We start from the raw sequence: 14,453 nt of genomic DNA, 5'->3' as shown, positions 1-14,453 counted from the left end.
CTCTTATCCCAATTAGCCACCAAAAAAGGTGAAAGTAGAGCTGTGGTTTAAGTGGTAGAGTGCTAGCCTTGAATAAAAGCTCAGGGAGGGCTAGGAAGGTGGTTCTGTGGTAGAATGCTTGCCTAGCATGCATGAGGCCCTGGGTTTGATTACTCAGCACCATATAAGCAGAAAAAGCCAGAAGTTGACACTGTGGCTCAAGTGGTAGAGCGCTAAGCCTTGAGCTGAAGAGTTGAGGGACAGTGCCCAGGCCTAGAGTTCAGGCCCCATGACCCCCCGCCCCCCCAAAAAAAATGCTCCTAGCGCCTAGGCAGAGTTTAAACCCCAGGACCAACACACACAAAAACAATTCAGGCCGGGTGCTGGTGGCTCACACCTGTAATCCTAACTACTCAGGAGTCTGAGATCTGAGGATTACGGTTCAAAGCCAGCCTGGGCAGGAAAGTCCGTGAGACTTTTTTTTTTTTTGGGTCTGGTCGTGGGACCTAAACTCTGAGCCTGGGCGCTGTCCCTCAGCTCTTCAGCTCAAGGCTAGAGCTCTACCACTTGAGCCACAGCGCCACTTTTGGCTTTTTTTTTCTGCTTATATGTGCGGAGGAATCGAACCCAGGGCCTCAAGCATGCAAGGCAAGCGCACTACCACTGAGCCACCTTCCCAGCCCATTATCTCCAATAAACCACTAGAAAACGGGAAGTGGCACCATGGCTTAAGTGGTAGAGTGCTCGCCTTGAGCTGAAGAACTCAGACAGTGCCCAAGCCCAGAGTTCAAGCCTCACGGCTGACCAAAAAAACCACCAAAACCCAATTCAGATGTAAACTAGAAAGTAACCCCATGTATCTGTAAAGGAAAAACAACAGTCCCGAATGTAGTATATACTCAAGATTGAAAGCAGGAAACATGTTTATATTCACCTATAAATGCAGCTTTCACAAATGTTTGCTGTTTAAAGATATGACAGCAATGTAACTTGTAATAAAGTGTCTGATGTTCTTCTTTTTCCATTCTAGAATGTATGACAACATGTCCACAATGGTATATATAAAGGAAGACAAGTTGGAGAAGCTTACACAAGATGAAATCATCTCTAAGACGAAGCAAGTCATTCAGGGGCTGGAAGCTCTGAAGAATGAGCACAACTCCATTTTACAGAGTTTGCTGGAGACACTGAAGTGTTTGAAGAAAGATGATGAGAGCAACTTGGTGGAGGAGAAATCCAACATGATCCGGAAGTCCCTGGAGATGCTGGAGCTTGGGCTGAGTGAGGCACAGGTACGGTGGGGTCAGCTCAGTGTGACTGTGAATGTCATGGAGACCTCATTTGGTTTTGAAAAGTTTTTTTTTTTTTTTTGTTGTTGAGTGGCTTGAACTCTGGGCCTGGGTGCTGTCCCTCAGCTCTTCAGCTCAAGGCTAGCTCTCTACCGCTTGAGCCACAGCACCACTTCCGGCTTTTTCCGCTTACATGGTGCTGAGGAATCGAACCCAGGGCCTTGTGCATGCAAGGCAAGCACTCTACCACTGAGCCACCTTCCCAACCCCTCCCACTAATTCTTAAGTAAAGCTCAGCACATTGAACCTTGGCTTCTCTCTTAACCTTGAGCTTAGGTAGTAAATGAATGAGGCAGAAGAGGGACTGCTGGGAAGAGCAGTTTCATAAAGGAAGTAACCACGTTGGGCCATAGGGGCTCACACCTATAATCTTAGCTCAGAGAAACCCAGTACTGAAAAGGGCTGGAGTCATAGCTCAGTGGTAGAGAACATTTCTACGCAAGCACAAGATTCTGAGTTCAAATTGCCCCCCAAAATAGAAAATGCAGTCACATACATCAGAGGAGAGGTGTCTATGATAGTCCTTGCTGTGCTTCTATATAGAATGAACAAATGTATTTTGTAGATCCTTTGAACATGTGATACTCAGAAAGAGTGAAGGGAAGGAGAAGCAAGCGGCAGATTGTACTTAACCACTGACACCGCTAGAGCTTATGCATCGTGTATGGATGGGGAACCTGTCCTGTGGCATCCTGCAACATGTCAGTGTCTCTTCTGCTTAGGTCATGATGGCGTTGTCAAATCACCTGAATGCTGTTGAGTCAGAGAAGCAGAAATTGCGTGCTCAGGTTCGTCGTCTGTGCCAGGAGAATCAGTGGCTGCGGGATGAACTGGCCAACACGCAGCAGAAGTTACAGAAGAGCGAGCAGTCTGTGGCCCAGCTGGAGGAAGAGAAGAAGCACTTAGAATTCATGAACCAGCTAAAGAAATACGATGATGATATTTCTCCCTCAGTGAGTGCCTCTTTGTTTTTGGCCAGTCCTTGGGCTTGAACTCTTGAGCTTCTTTTGCTCAAGGTTAGCACTCTAGCACTTGAGCCACAGTGCTACTTCAGTGTATGTGGTACTAAGGAATCGAACTCAGGTCTTTTTTTTTTTTGTCGGTCATGGGGCTTGAACTCTGGGCGTGGGCGCTATCCCTCAGCTCTTCAGCTCAAGGCCAGCGCTCTACCACTTGAGCTACAGCGCCACTTCCGGTTTTCTGGTGGTTTATTGGAGATAAGAGTCTCAAAATCTTTCCTGCCCGGGCTGGCTTTGAACCTCGATCCTCAGATCTCAGCCTTCTGAGTAGCTAGGATTACAGGTGTGAGCCACCAGCGCCCGGCCGAACTCAGGTCTTAATGTATGCTAGGCAAGCATTCTGCCACTAAGCCACATTCCCAGCCTCTTTCTTTTCCTTTTTTTTTTGGGCAGTACTAGGGTTAGAACTTCAGCTTGTTAGTTACTGCTAGTTACTGTTTGCTGAGCCATGCCTACAGCTTTTTGAGTAGATTTTTTTTTTTGGGTCCGGTCCTGGGGCCTGAACTCTGGGCCTGGGGCTCAAGGCTAGCGCTGTACCACTTGAGCCACAGTGCCACTTCCGGCTTTTCTTTTCTCTTTTTGCTTATGTGGTGCTGAGGAATCAAACCCAGAGTCTCATGCATGCAAGGCAAGCGCTCTGCCACTGAGCCACCTTCCCAGCCTCTGAGTAGATTATTTTTGAGGTAGGGTCTTGCTTCCTGCCTGGTGTCCATGTGGACCAAAATCAGCCTATTTTATTTGTTGTTGTTGTTGTTGTTTTAGTTGGTCATGGGGCTTGAACTCTGGGCTTGGACTCTTCAGCTCAAGGTGAGTGCTCTACCACTTGAGCCACAGCGTCACTTCCAGTTTTCTGGTGGCTAAATGGAGATTAGAGTCTCATGGACTTCTGACTTCTGCCTGGGCTGGCACTGAACCTTGATTCTCAGATCTCAGCCTCCTGAGTAGCTGGGATTACAGGCTTGCACCTGGCTGTTTTTTTTTTTTTTTTTGGGTCAGTTGTGGGACCTGAACTCTGGGCCTGGCACCATCCTTCAGCTCTTCATCTCAAGGCTAGTTCTCTGCCACTTGAGCTACAGCTCCACTTCTGGTTTTCTGAGTGGTTTATTGGAGATAAGAGTTTCACAGGGCTGGGAAGTTGGCTCAGTGGTAGAGCGCTTGCCTTGCATGCCTGAGGCCCTGGGTTCGATATCTCAGCACCACATAAGAAAAAAGCCGGAAGTGGCGCTGTGGCTCAAGCGGTAGCGTGCTAACCTTGATCTGAAGAGCTGAGGGACAGGGACCAGGCCCAGAGTTCAGGCCCCATGACCTACCAAAAAAAAAAAAAAAAAAAAAAAAAGATTTTTCAGGCAAGATATGTAATACTGAGAATAAAACGTGCTCTGGTCTCTTTTGTAGGAGGACAAAGATACTGATTCTACCAAAGAGCCACTGGATGATCTCTTTCCGAATGATGAGGATGACCCAGGCCAAGGAAGTGAGTGGCAGGTGGTGTGCTGTGCTGTCAGGTTGGGTGTGTCATCGTGTTGAGTGGTGCTTTCCTTCCCTTTGAGGACACACTTGTCAGAGTTCAAGCCTTAACGCAGGCGCCTGCTGCACAGATTCCAAGAACAGGATCACCCCCTTTTTTTTAAGGCAAAGTTTTTTGTTTTTTGCTTATCAATTAAAGATTTTAATTGTACTGAAAACAAACATAATACTAATTTTCAGTATGAAGAGTTAATTTTTACAAAAATTTTTATTTTGATTATGTGATTACATAAATTTCACAGTATTTTGAGATAGTGATACTTAGTAAGTCACAAACACATTCTAACCTTCATGAGGCAAATTGTCATTATCATGGTCTATAAAGTTTGTAATTCTGTGAGCTTTGACAGTACAGCTATTTCTTCCACATCAGGTGATACATACATTTCTGTTTGTTTGTTTGTCTTTTGGTTCGGTCATGGGACTTGAACTCTGGGCCTGAGCGCTGTCCCTCAGCTCTTCCGCTCAAAGCTAGCGCTCTACCACTTGAGCCACAGCACCACTTCCGATACATACATTTCTTTCTCTTTGCTTCGTGTCAGCTGTTCCCTCTATCCATCTCATTCCCTCCCTCTCATCGCTGCTCTGGAGTTGCTTACTTTGCTTTCATCATTGTCCAGTGCAGCTGTTGGGGTCCTGCTGTTGTATGTTTTTTCCTGTTTGCCTCTGTTTCTGTGTCTTCCTCCTAGTTTCACTCAGATGTACACATATATACCATATATGTGGTCAGCAGCATGGGGTCATTTTGTAATGATACGACAAGATGAGTGGAGGTCCTTTGTTTCTTCAGTCTTCTTTATTTTCTCCTTACATTTTGGATTTAACATCCACATATCAGGGAGACCAGGTGTTAAGGTAAAGTCTTGATGTGTAGTCTAGGCTAGCCTTACACTTGAGATCACCTGTCTCAGCCTGCCAAATGCTGGGATTATAGGTGGATATCACCATGCCTGATGGGATTGCCTTTGTTCCCCTAAGATTTAAAGTGTTTGTACATGAAAGGATATAGTAGTGTGCACGCACAGTGTACATGTGGCTGTGGGTCCTTGTAAGGTAGGAGTCAGTGCTGCTGCTTCAAGGATATAGTAGTGTGCACGCACAGTGTACATGTATGTGGCTGTGGGTCCTTGTAAGGTAGGAGTCAGTGCTGCTGCTTCTTAGTCTGATACCTAGTAGTCTCATGGCATTGTAAACCAACAGAGTGCCGTTCCTGACCAGTCGTTCCTCTTTCCCAGCATGTGCAGAGGTACCCAGAAAAGACCATGTTAGCATAGGGGTCAGCTTGAACCCGGTAGTGGGGAAGTGTGGAATTGGCTGGCCTGCACTGTTTTTCTTGCACCCGCTGAAGTGTGTCTTCTCTGAGCAGTTCAGCAGCAGCATAGCAGTGCTGCTGCCGCCGCCCAGCAAGGAGGCTATGAGATTCCTGCGCGGCTGCGCACGCTCCACAACCTGGTGATCCAGTACGCATCACAGGGGCGCTACGAAGTGGCTGTGCCACTCTGCAAGCAGGCCCTGGAGGACCTGGAGAAGACTTCGGGCCATGACCACCCTGACGTGGCCACCATGCTCAACATCTTGGCCTTGGTGTACAGGTAGTCCTTTGGTTTTTGCGCTGAATTGAAACTAGAGACAACTTTAGCCAACTTGTACTTTGAAATAGGTTTTAGAAATCATGTGACTCATTCTTATGATATTTATCTTCAAGTAGCCTTAACCTCCAAATACTCAGCCAGCTCTATGGTAAAGGTCATCCTGACCAGGAACAGAGGCTGCCTGTGCCCCACCCATGCCTTTCTGAGATAGCCTACAATACCCCCAACTGGGCCAGTTGAGGTGTGATTTTTGGCCCAGGATTTCTTTGGCCTGGGATGGCCTTTCTACCTTGTCTGTCAGTGTCGTCCCCACCTCCTAAGGGCCTGGACTCTCTCTCCTTTTGAAATCCTGGATTCTCCTTACAAAACCTTTGCCTCCTCTGCCTCTTTCACCCCTGTGGATGGGCACCCATGGGGATTTTGGGTTCTGAGCCCTGTGGACAGAACAAGTCTGGGCCTCTGGGCAGGATGCCGTGTGGGGGCTTGTGTGAGCGTATGTGAAGGCAGGAGTCTGGAGATAGGTCCTGAGCAGAGTAGGGGTGGGGCAGTGTGGAGAAAGAGAGATTGGCCCAGAACTTGAACAGTACTTTGCTGCCATCTGTAAGGATGGGTGAGTTTTTAAAGGGATGTTTGAAAGTTGGTAAAAATAAAGGGGGGCACGGTTGTGAAGATCGAGGTTCAAAGCCATTTTGGGCAGAAAAGTCCATGAGACTCTTGTCCCCAATTAATCAGAAAAAGTTGGAAGTGGTGCTATGGATCAAGGGGTAGAGCTCAGGGGCAGCACCCCAGTGGAGTTCAAGCCCCAGGATCTGCCAAAAAAAAAAAAAAGATAGGGATGGGAGGGAAAAATTAAGAGGAGGACATTGTCCAAAAAGAAATGTCCTTTTTATCTGACTTATGTATAATTGTATCCCCTTTGTATATTACCTTTAAAATAAGAATGAAAAAATTAAAACACAGAAAAAGGATTTGGGAGTCTGGGTATATAGCTTAGTGGTAGAGCTTGAGTTTAGCATGCATAAACCTAAGTTTAATCCCTAGTACCAATAAATAGCTAGTTAGATTAGATTGATTGATGTAGTAATTTACATCTAAGCATTTAATGTTAGTAATTTACATCTAAGCATTTAATATATTTTTCAATTTAGGGATCAGAACAAATACAAAGATGCAGCTAATCTACTGAATGATGCTTTGGCTATCCGTGAAAAAACTTTGGGCAAAGATCATCCCGCGGTTGGTATACTTGATTCAGTCTTTTACTTTTGATTTTCCCTAGTACTTTTTGTCCAGTTCATCCCACGTCAAGCTCAACAGGGAGGTCTGAGAGCAGCCTTGTCCCCAGCAGGCTCAGGTAGTGACAAGCCTCTATGGCAGCTACTCTGATATTTACACACGCTCGTCACTTCTGATGTGTTGATGGCCACTGCTTTGAATGGGGCACCAGCTGTATTTCTGATCTATAATCAAACTGCATGTCCCTCTTTAGATTTGTCCCCAAGAGTTTATATTGTATCTTTATTAGAATCTGGTCAGACTTGTAGTGATCTGTTTTGATTGGAAAATTAAAAGAAATCCAGTTCATGTTGATTTGTTTAATTTTGGAACATGTTCTAATTGGTACTTGATGTGATCTACCTCACACTGCAGTGACCTCACCCTCTTATCCCATGAGGAAGCTTCACTGTATGTAGTGTGTTGTGGTTCTTTGTGGCATTCTGTGTTGGCAGGTGGCAGCAACTCTGAACAATCTTGCTGTGTTATATGGTAAACGAGGGAAGTACAAGGAGGCTGAGCCTTTGTGCAAAAGAGCCCTGGAGATCAGAGAGAAGGTATGACACGTGAAGGATTCTTCTCTGAGATTTTTGTGTTTAAGTTCTGAACACTGATATGTCACTACCAGTTTTTGACTGAAAGCAACTTGTTTGAAAAAGCAGATAGTGGGGCTGGGAAGGTGGCTCAGTGGTAGAGCACTTGCCTTGTATGCATGAGGCCCTGGGTTCGATTCCTCAGCACCACATAAGCAAAAAGAAAAAAGCCAGAAGTGTCACTGTGGCTCAAGTGGTAGAGCGCTAGCCTTGAGCTGAAGAGCTGAGGGACAGCGCCCAGGCCCAGAGTTCAGGCCCCACTACCGGACAAAAAAAAAAAAAAAAGAAATATGCTCCTGTTTTTAGCAGTACAGTGATTTTTCAATTGAGTGTGTGGTGCCTCAGATGTGTTATCCTAGATCCTTGGGAAACTGAGAACTAGAGGATTGAAGTTTAAGACCTCAGGCAGAAGTCAGGTGTTGGCTCACCCCTCTAATCCTAGCTACTCAGGAGGCTGAGATCTGAGGAGCACAGTTCAAAGCCAGCCCAGGCAGGAAAGTCCGTGAGACTCTTATCTCCAATAAACCACTAGAAAAACTGGAAATGGCGCTGTGGCTCAAGCGGTAGAGTGCTCGCCTTGAGCTGTAGAGTGCAGGGACAGCGCCCAGGGCCCAGAGTTCAAGCCCTGATGACCGACCCCCCAAAAAAAAGACCTCAGGCAGAAAGGTTTGTGAGACCCTCTTCTCAGCCCATAGCTGGGCACAGTAGCACATGCCTATCATCCCAGGTTAGGTGAGAAGTAGAGAATGGGAGGATTAAGGTTATAGGCTAGCTGGGCAGAAAAAGTCTTCAAGACTCTGTCTGCCATGGAGGGAAGTATGAAACCATATCTTAAAAGTAAAGGCTCTACTAGAAGAAATCATGTTGAGCTAGGTAAGCCAAGAGCAAAGAGACAAACAGTAGGTACATGGTCTCCCTGATAAGTGGATGTTAAATCCAAAATGTTAGGTGATACGACAAAATTAACAGAACTTAAGAAACAAATAACTTCTACTCATCTGGTCGAATCACTACTAAATAACCTCATGCTGCTGATCACATGTGTGGTATATATGTGTACACTGGAGGGGGAACAGGAAGATGACACAGAACTAGAGGGAATCAGGGAAAAACATAAAACAGCAGGACCCATCAGCTGCACTGGATATTGACCAAAAAAAAAGCACCTTAATGGCAGTGATGGGAGGGAGGGAACAAGTGGGAAAGAGGGAACAGCTGACGCTATGCAAAACAAAAGAAATGTACATACCACCCAATATGGAAGAAATAACTATCACAAAGCTCATAGAACTCATAAATGTTATAGACCGTGATAGACAATTTGCTCCAGGAAAGTTAGAATGTGTTTGTGATTTTAACTGAGCATCACTATCCCACAATACTGTGAAATTTGGGAAATTATGTAACCACTTAAATCACAATAAAAAATTTGGAAAAAAAAAAAAGTAAAGGCTCTGTGTGTGTGTAGTGGTAGAGCATTGAAGCCTCTGAGTTCAGACCTCAAGACTACAAAAGAAAAGAAAAGTAACTGGAGTGGAGGAGGGTTGGGTGGTTAGCCTCTGGTTTTCTGTTCTAAGGGGATCTGATCAGCTGGGCAGCAGAGCAGGAGTCTTAGCCTCTTGTTAGAACATCATGCTGGGCAAAGAGAATTTAAGCTGTACTCAGCCTCATGGGCTTTGCTGACACTCTAGATAGCCCAGGTGAAATACTTCTAAGTGTTTTGTGAGCAAAATTATCAGGCCTAGCACCTATGTAGACATGTTGGATTCTTCATTTCACTTCCACAGCGCTAGTCATGTATGGTTGTCTTCTTCCTATGTCTTCTAATCCATGAGCTTTTCCGGGGCTGGTAGGTGGCTCAGTGGTAGAGCGCTTGCCTTGCATGCATGAGGCCCTGGGTTAGATTCCTCAGCACCACATAAGCAAAAAGAAAAAAGCCGGAAGTGGTGCTGTGGCTCAAATGGCAGAGTGCTAGCCTTGAGCTGAAGAGCTGAGGGACAGCGCCCAGGCCCAGAGTTTAGGTCCCATGACCGGACCCAAAAAAACAAAAAAAAAACAAAAACCAATCCATGAGCTTTTCCTCTAGTGTGAATAATTTTTTTATTTTTTGGTGTTGGTCCTGGGGCTTGAACTCAGGGCCTGGAAACTGTCCCTGACCTTTTTTGCTCAATACTGGTACTCATCATTTGAATCACAGTTCTACTTTTGACTTTTTGGTAGTTAATTGGAGATGAGTCTTATGTATTTTCCTGCCTGGGCTGGCTTTGAACAGCGGTCCTCAGATCTCAGCCTCCTGAGTAGCTAGGATTATAGGCTTGAGCCACTGGCACCTGGCTTCCAATAGGACTTGGTCTGGCCAGGATGACACCTAGGAAGGGTTGTAGTGAACAAAAAACAAAAAAACATAAAACATAAAAACCTTGCAGTTTCTGAGACTTAACAGCTCCTGTCTTCACTTTATATAGTATTGTTTTTTTCTTTCTCTAGATGAAAATAAACCCATTTGGATGCATGCGGAAGAAAGAGAAGAGTGCAAGGTAAGGCTGTACTATTTTGAGGGACTTTCTAAATTTGATGCAATGTGCATTCACAGCCATCACTCATTTGGAATTGTCTCTCATAATTTAGGGAAAGCAGAAGGACGGGACGTCTTTTGGGGAGTATGGTGGCTGGTACAAAGCCTGCAAAGTTGATAGGTAGGTCTGTTGCTCTGAAAACAAGGCAGCCCAGCAACATATTGGGTCTTGAGCAGCTTAGGAAGGACATAGGTGTGAACTTCCTTAGTGTTGGGGTCACATAGGCTCACATTTTCCCAAATTCTGATGACATATCCTATGCTTTTTTGTGAATGAGGTCATTTTCATATATAGAACTTACCTGCAATAGAATGGGTTCTGTCCATTAATGATTCTTTGTCAAGGTTACTTATCTAATTGAAGGAAAAGAAATGCTCAGATGATGAAACAGTGTTGAAGGTAGCTGTTCAGCCCATGAGGGCCAGTATGCAGCAGGCCTAGAGAGCCGGTGCTGAGGAAACCTGGAAACCTGCTCTAGTGGCACACAGTATGATGTTCAGCATGCATGCTGCGTGTGCACATGCGCTCTCTCTCTCTCTGTATCTCTCTTTCTCTCTCTGTCTCTCTTTCTCTCTCACCCTGGGGGTGTGTGTAGGCCCTGCCACGCCTCTCACCTGTGCTTTCCAACCCTGAGCTGGTTCCTACCTCCTGCCCTCACGTGCTTCATGGCTGCAGCCGGCCCTCCTGTGGAGAGCACACCTTGCCTGTTTAGCTGCATTTTCTCTGCCCTAATTTCCTGTAGCATTCAGCTTCCCATTCAGGCTTCAGGAAAAGTTACTGGAGCCTGGTTTGTAATAGATTCCTCCCTCTTGACTCCCCATACTTATTGTAATATGTGAAATTTACATCTTTCATTGGACAGTTGTCTCAAAGTCATGTTATTCCTGTAATTATTAGTGAGAGAAAAAAACACCTTTTAGAGTGGATTTGTACTAGAAGGAATATATATGCTTTTTTTGTTTGTTTGTTTGTTTTTTGTCGGTTGTGGGGCCTGAACTCTGGGCCTGGGTGTTGTCCCTCAGCTCTTCAGCTCAAGGCGAGCACTCTACCACTTGAGCCACAGTGCCACTTCTGGCTTTTTCTGCTTATGTGATGTTGAGGAATGGAACCCAGGGCCTCATGTATGCGAGACAAGCGCTCTACTACTGAGCCACCTTCCCAGGTCCCCCCTCCCCTCCTTTTGTTTTGAGACACAGTCTTGCTGTGTTCCAGGCTAGCCTGCTTCACAGCCCTCATCTTATTGCCTCAGCATCTTGAATGCTCAGGTGGTAGACATGTGCCTGTTTCTAACTTTTTAAAGACTCTGACAGGTACGCAGTCACACTGCTGTCCCTGTCTAGTCTCTTCATACACACTGTTTGTTTAGTGATATCATGATGGGAGATTCTAGCTTGCTGTGCAAGTGACAGGATGTGTCCAGCAACACAACACTTCTGCTTTCGTGGGTCAAGCTCCTGCCTGCAAACATAGCATGCTGACTACTAGACAGACAGACACATACTGTTATGGACAGAGATCAGGGGTCTGTGGCAATGGAGAGGCCTGGATGGATGCTGCATCTACCTGCTACAGGGGCCAGAGGGGTCTGACAGTTCTGGGTAGAAGGGCATCTTGAGTTAGAAGTACTCATTAGCCAAAACAAAGGACTGTCCTCTCCTGGTGTCTCTTCCAGAACAGATTGACCCTGAGAGGTTGTCTGGCCTCTGTGCTTCTTAGCTGCTGGCATTGAAGGAGCTTGCACAGTGGAAAGTTAACATTTTCATCATAACATGTCTGACCTTTAGATCACATGCTGTGATGGGGGCTACCCTGGGACCTGCACTTAATGGTTCTATTTAGGACCTACATTTAATAGTTCCACATATTATGTGCTTTCTTATAGTCCAACAGTCACAACGACTTTAAAAAACCTTGGCGCACTTTATCGTCGTCAAGGGAAATTTGAAGCTGCAGAAACATTAGAAGAAGCTGCCATGAGGTCACGTAAACAGGTGAGTACAGCACTTCTGTTTGGCTGTGTGTGTGTGTGTGTGTGTATGTGTGTTTTGTGTGTGTGTCCGTTGTAGGGCTTGAACTCTGGGCTTGGGTGCTCTCCCTGCACTCTTCAGCTCAAGGCTAGAGCTCTACCACCTGAGCCACAGTACCACTTCCAGATAAGAGTCTTAAATTTGTCTACCTTGGTTGGCTTCAAACCACAGTTCCCAGATCTCAGCCTCCTCAGTAGCTAGGATTAGGTGTCTGTGAGCCACTTGTGCCTAGTTTGCTGCATATTTCTGCCCATGCTGGCTTCAGATCTCTATCCTCAAGATCTCTGCCTCCTGTATAGCAAGGATTGCAGGTGGCTCACACATGTAGGTTGGGAAAGCCCATCTCTGCGGGCACACATATTCATTAAAAGATTGCATTAATAAAATCCTTGGGTTTTCTTTTTTCCTAGTGTGGGGTTAGCTATGATACTGGCTTAGATAATAATCAAATCAAATGTCTACCATAGACAACTACCAACCATTTCATACAGATAAAGTGTGCATAGCAGGTTATACACCATATAAAAGATCGTGCATGTTGAGTGTCTTAACAGATAACTAAAGCAACATTAACAAAACGGGGTATTATTTGAGAGATTGTTTTAGTTGAAGATTGATTGCCCAGGTCTTTTTCTCCCTAGAAGCCAGTTATCATATATCCTATGCTAAGTTGCACTTTTAACTTTCTTCCCTCAAACGCATGGTATGAGGATACTGTAGGACAGAAGACTTGTACCCTCCCCTGACCATAAGCATGGACCCATCTGGGAGGAGACCCCTGGGTCTGGTTGAGGTTAATCTGCAGAGTTAGATTCTAAAGCACTCTGACCCAAGGAGAGGAATGTCTCCATCCTCCCATTGCTGAAGGCTATGCTCTCCAAAGCACTTGGCTGCACATCCAAGTGCCAGTGCCGTAGCTGTTTAGGCATCACAACTTTTTCCTTTTTTATGCTTGTACTGGGGCTGGAACTCAGTGTCTCATGCTCCTGCTTGTCTTGTTCATTCAAGGCTGGTGCTCTACCAATTGAACCATAGCTTCACTTCTGACTTGTTGGTGGTTAAATGGAGATGAGTCTTGTAGACTTTCCTGCTCAGGCTAGCTTTGAACCTCAATCCTTAGATCTCTCAGCTTCTTACTTCAGACATGAGCCACTGGCTCATGGTTTACTTCCTTTGTACCAGTATTACTTTTTTTAAATTTAGAACTTTGAGCTCTCACTTGGCTTTTTTTTTTTTTTTTTTTTCTGTTGGTAGTGGGGCTTGAACTCTGGGCTTGGGTGCTGTCACTGTGCTCTTCAGCTCAAGGCGAGCGCTCTACCACTTGAGCTACAGCGCCACTTCCGGTTTTCTGGTGGTTTATTGGAGATAGGAGTCTCACGGTCTCTTCTGCCCGGGCTGGCTTTGAACTGTGATCCTCAGATCTCAGCCTCCTGAGTAGCTAGGATTACAGGCGTGAGCCACCAGCGCCCGGCGAGTTCATCTTTTTTTGGACAGCGCCACCCCTCCCTTCCCTTCCCGTTTCCCCTCTCACTCGAGCCCACAGGTTACATATGCTTGTCCTGTTTCATCCTGGTTTTGATGCCTTGGGAGTTCAACAGAGTCCTTGTGAGAGGTCTCAGCTTTTGTAAGGAAAGGTAAACTGGCCAATTAGATAGAAATAAGAATAATTCCATGTGTCAGAATATAATTAGAGTTTAGTATGCTTTTATACTTTATTCTTGAGTAGTTGTAGGTAAACTTGTTTATGATTTTAGCACCCTATGATTGTTTCACATATATACGATACACATTTTTATATCATACACACACTTTTTTTTTGGGTCCGGTTGTGGGGCCTGAACTCTGGACCTCAAGGCTAGCGCTCTACCACTTGAGCCACAGCGCCACTTCCAGCTTTTTTTTTCTGCTTATGTGGTGTTGAGGAATTGAACCCAGGGCCTCGAGCATGCAAGGCAAGCGCTCTACCACTGAGCCACCTTCCCAACCCCCCACACCTTTTTGGCGCTCGAACTCTGGGCCTGGGCGCTGTCCCTCAGCTCAAGGCGAGCGCTCTACCACTCGAGCCAGCTTTTCTGCTTATGTGGTGCTTAGCCACCTTCGCAGCCCCTCACTGATAGTTTTGTTTTGATATATTGTAGGGCGAGGTCTGTGGGGGACTCTGCTGGGTGCTGTGTGCACAGGCCCTGTCCTGCAGTAGCACAGGCTGTGGTGGCTGTGTCAGGGCCCTGGGTCCCTATGGGGTTGCTGCAGTGACCCTTGGGATGGGCTCTTGCAGCTCACGAGGTGCCTTGGGTTGAGGGGCGTCTGTAGTCAAGATGAACAAATTACAAGGATTTTATGAGTCTCCATAATTTAGACTACATGTAATTTGCAGGCATTTTATCAACAAATTATAAGAAGGCGAAGGATGGGGCTGGGAAGGTGGCTCAGTGGCAGAGTGCTTGCTTTGCATGCATAAGGCCCTGGGTTCGATTCCTCAGCACCACATAAGCAAAAAGAAAAAAGCCAGAAGTGGC

General features: G+C 45.9%; 2 protein-coding genes across 2 annotated transcripts in view; both read left to right on the top strand.

Moving 5' to 3' along the window:
* Positions 1 to 1,010: 1,010 nt before the first annotated feature.
* Positions 1,011 to 7,304, top strand: LOC105984995 (kinesin light chain 1). Its single transcript, XM_013015402.1, has 6 exons — positions 1,011 to 1,271; positions 2,051 to 2,281; positions 3,743 to 3,821; positions 5,241 to 5,466; positions 6,615 to 6,702; positions 7,197 to 7,304. Exons 1-6 carry the CDS (start codon positions 1,011 to 1,013, stop codon positions 7,302 to 7,304), a joined length of 993 nt encoding a protein of 330 aa, XP_012870856.1.
* Positions 7,305 to 9,826: 2,522 nt separating this feature from the next.
* The window catches only part of LOC105985001 (kinesin light chain 1-like), an 11,921-nt gene continuing 7,294 nt past the window's right edge, over positions 9,827 to 14,453 (top strand). Inside the window, exons 1-3 of the mRNA XM_013015412.1 lie at positions 9,827 to 9,871; positions 9,963 to 10,030; positions 11,793 to 11,901. Of these exons, the coding sequence (XP_012870866.1) occupies positions 9,842 to 9,871; positions 9,963 to 10,030; positions 11,793 to 11,901 (207 nt within the window). The 5' untranslated portion in view covers positions 9,827 to 9,841. The remainder of the gene's footprint in view (positions 9,872 to 9,962; positions 10,031 to 11,792; positions 11,902 to 14,453) is intronic.

The sequence above is a fragment of the Dipodomys ordii genome, unplaced genomic scaffold (genome assembly GCF_000151885.1).
Source record: "Dipodomys ordii isolate 6190 unplaced genomic scaffold, Dord_2.0 Scaffold2, whole genome shotgun sequence".
NCBI lineage: Eukaryota > Metazoa > Chordata > Mammalia > Rodentia > Heteromyidae > Dipodomys > Dipodomys ordii.
This window is presented reverse-complemented; position numbering and strand designations above follow the sequence as displayed.

What these genes read in the sequence shown, in the direction of transcription:
- LOC105984995 (XM_013015402.1), top strand. Translation starts at nt 1,011, where the DNA reads ATGTATGACAACATGTCCACAATGGTATATATAAAGGAAGACAAGTTG. An exon ending in GGATGACCCAGGCCAAGGAA is followed by an intron (nt 3,822 to 5,240) that starts GTGAGTGGCAGG and finishes TTCTCTGAGCAG; the next exon opens with TTCAGCAGCAGCATAGCAGT. An exon ending in TGGGCAAAGATCATCCCGCG is followed by an intron (nt 6,703 to 7,196) that starts GTTGGTATACTT and finishes CTGTGTTGGCAG; the next exon opens with GTGGCAGCAACTCTGAACAA.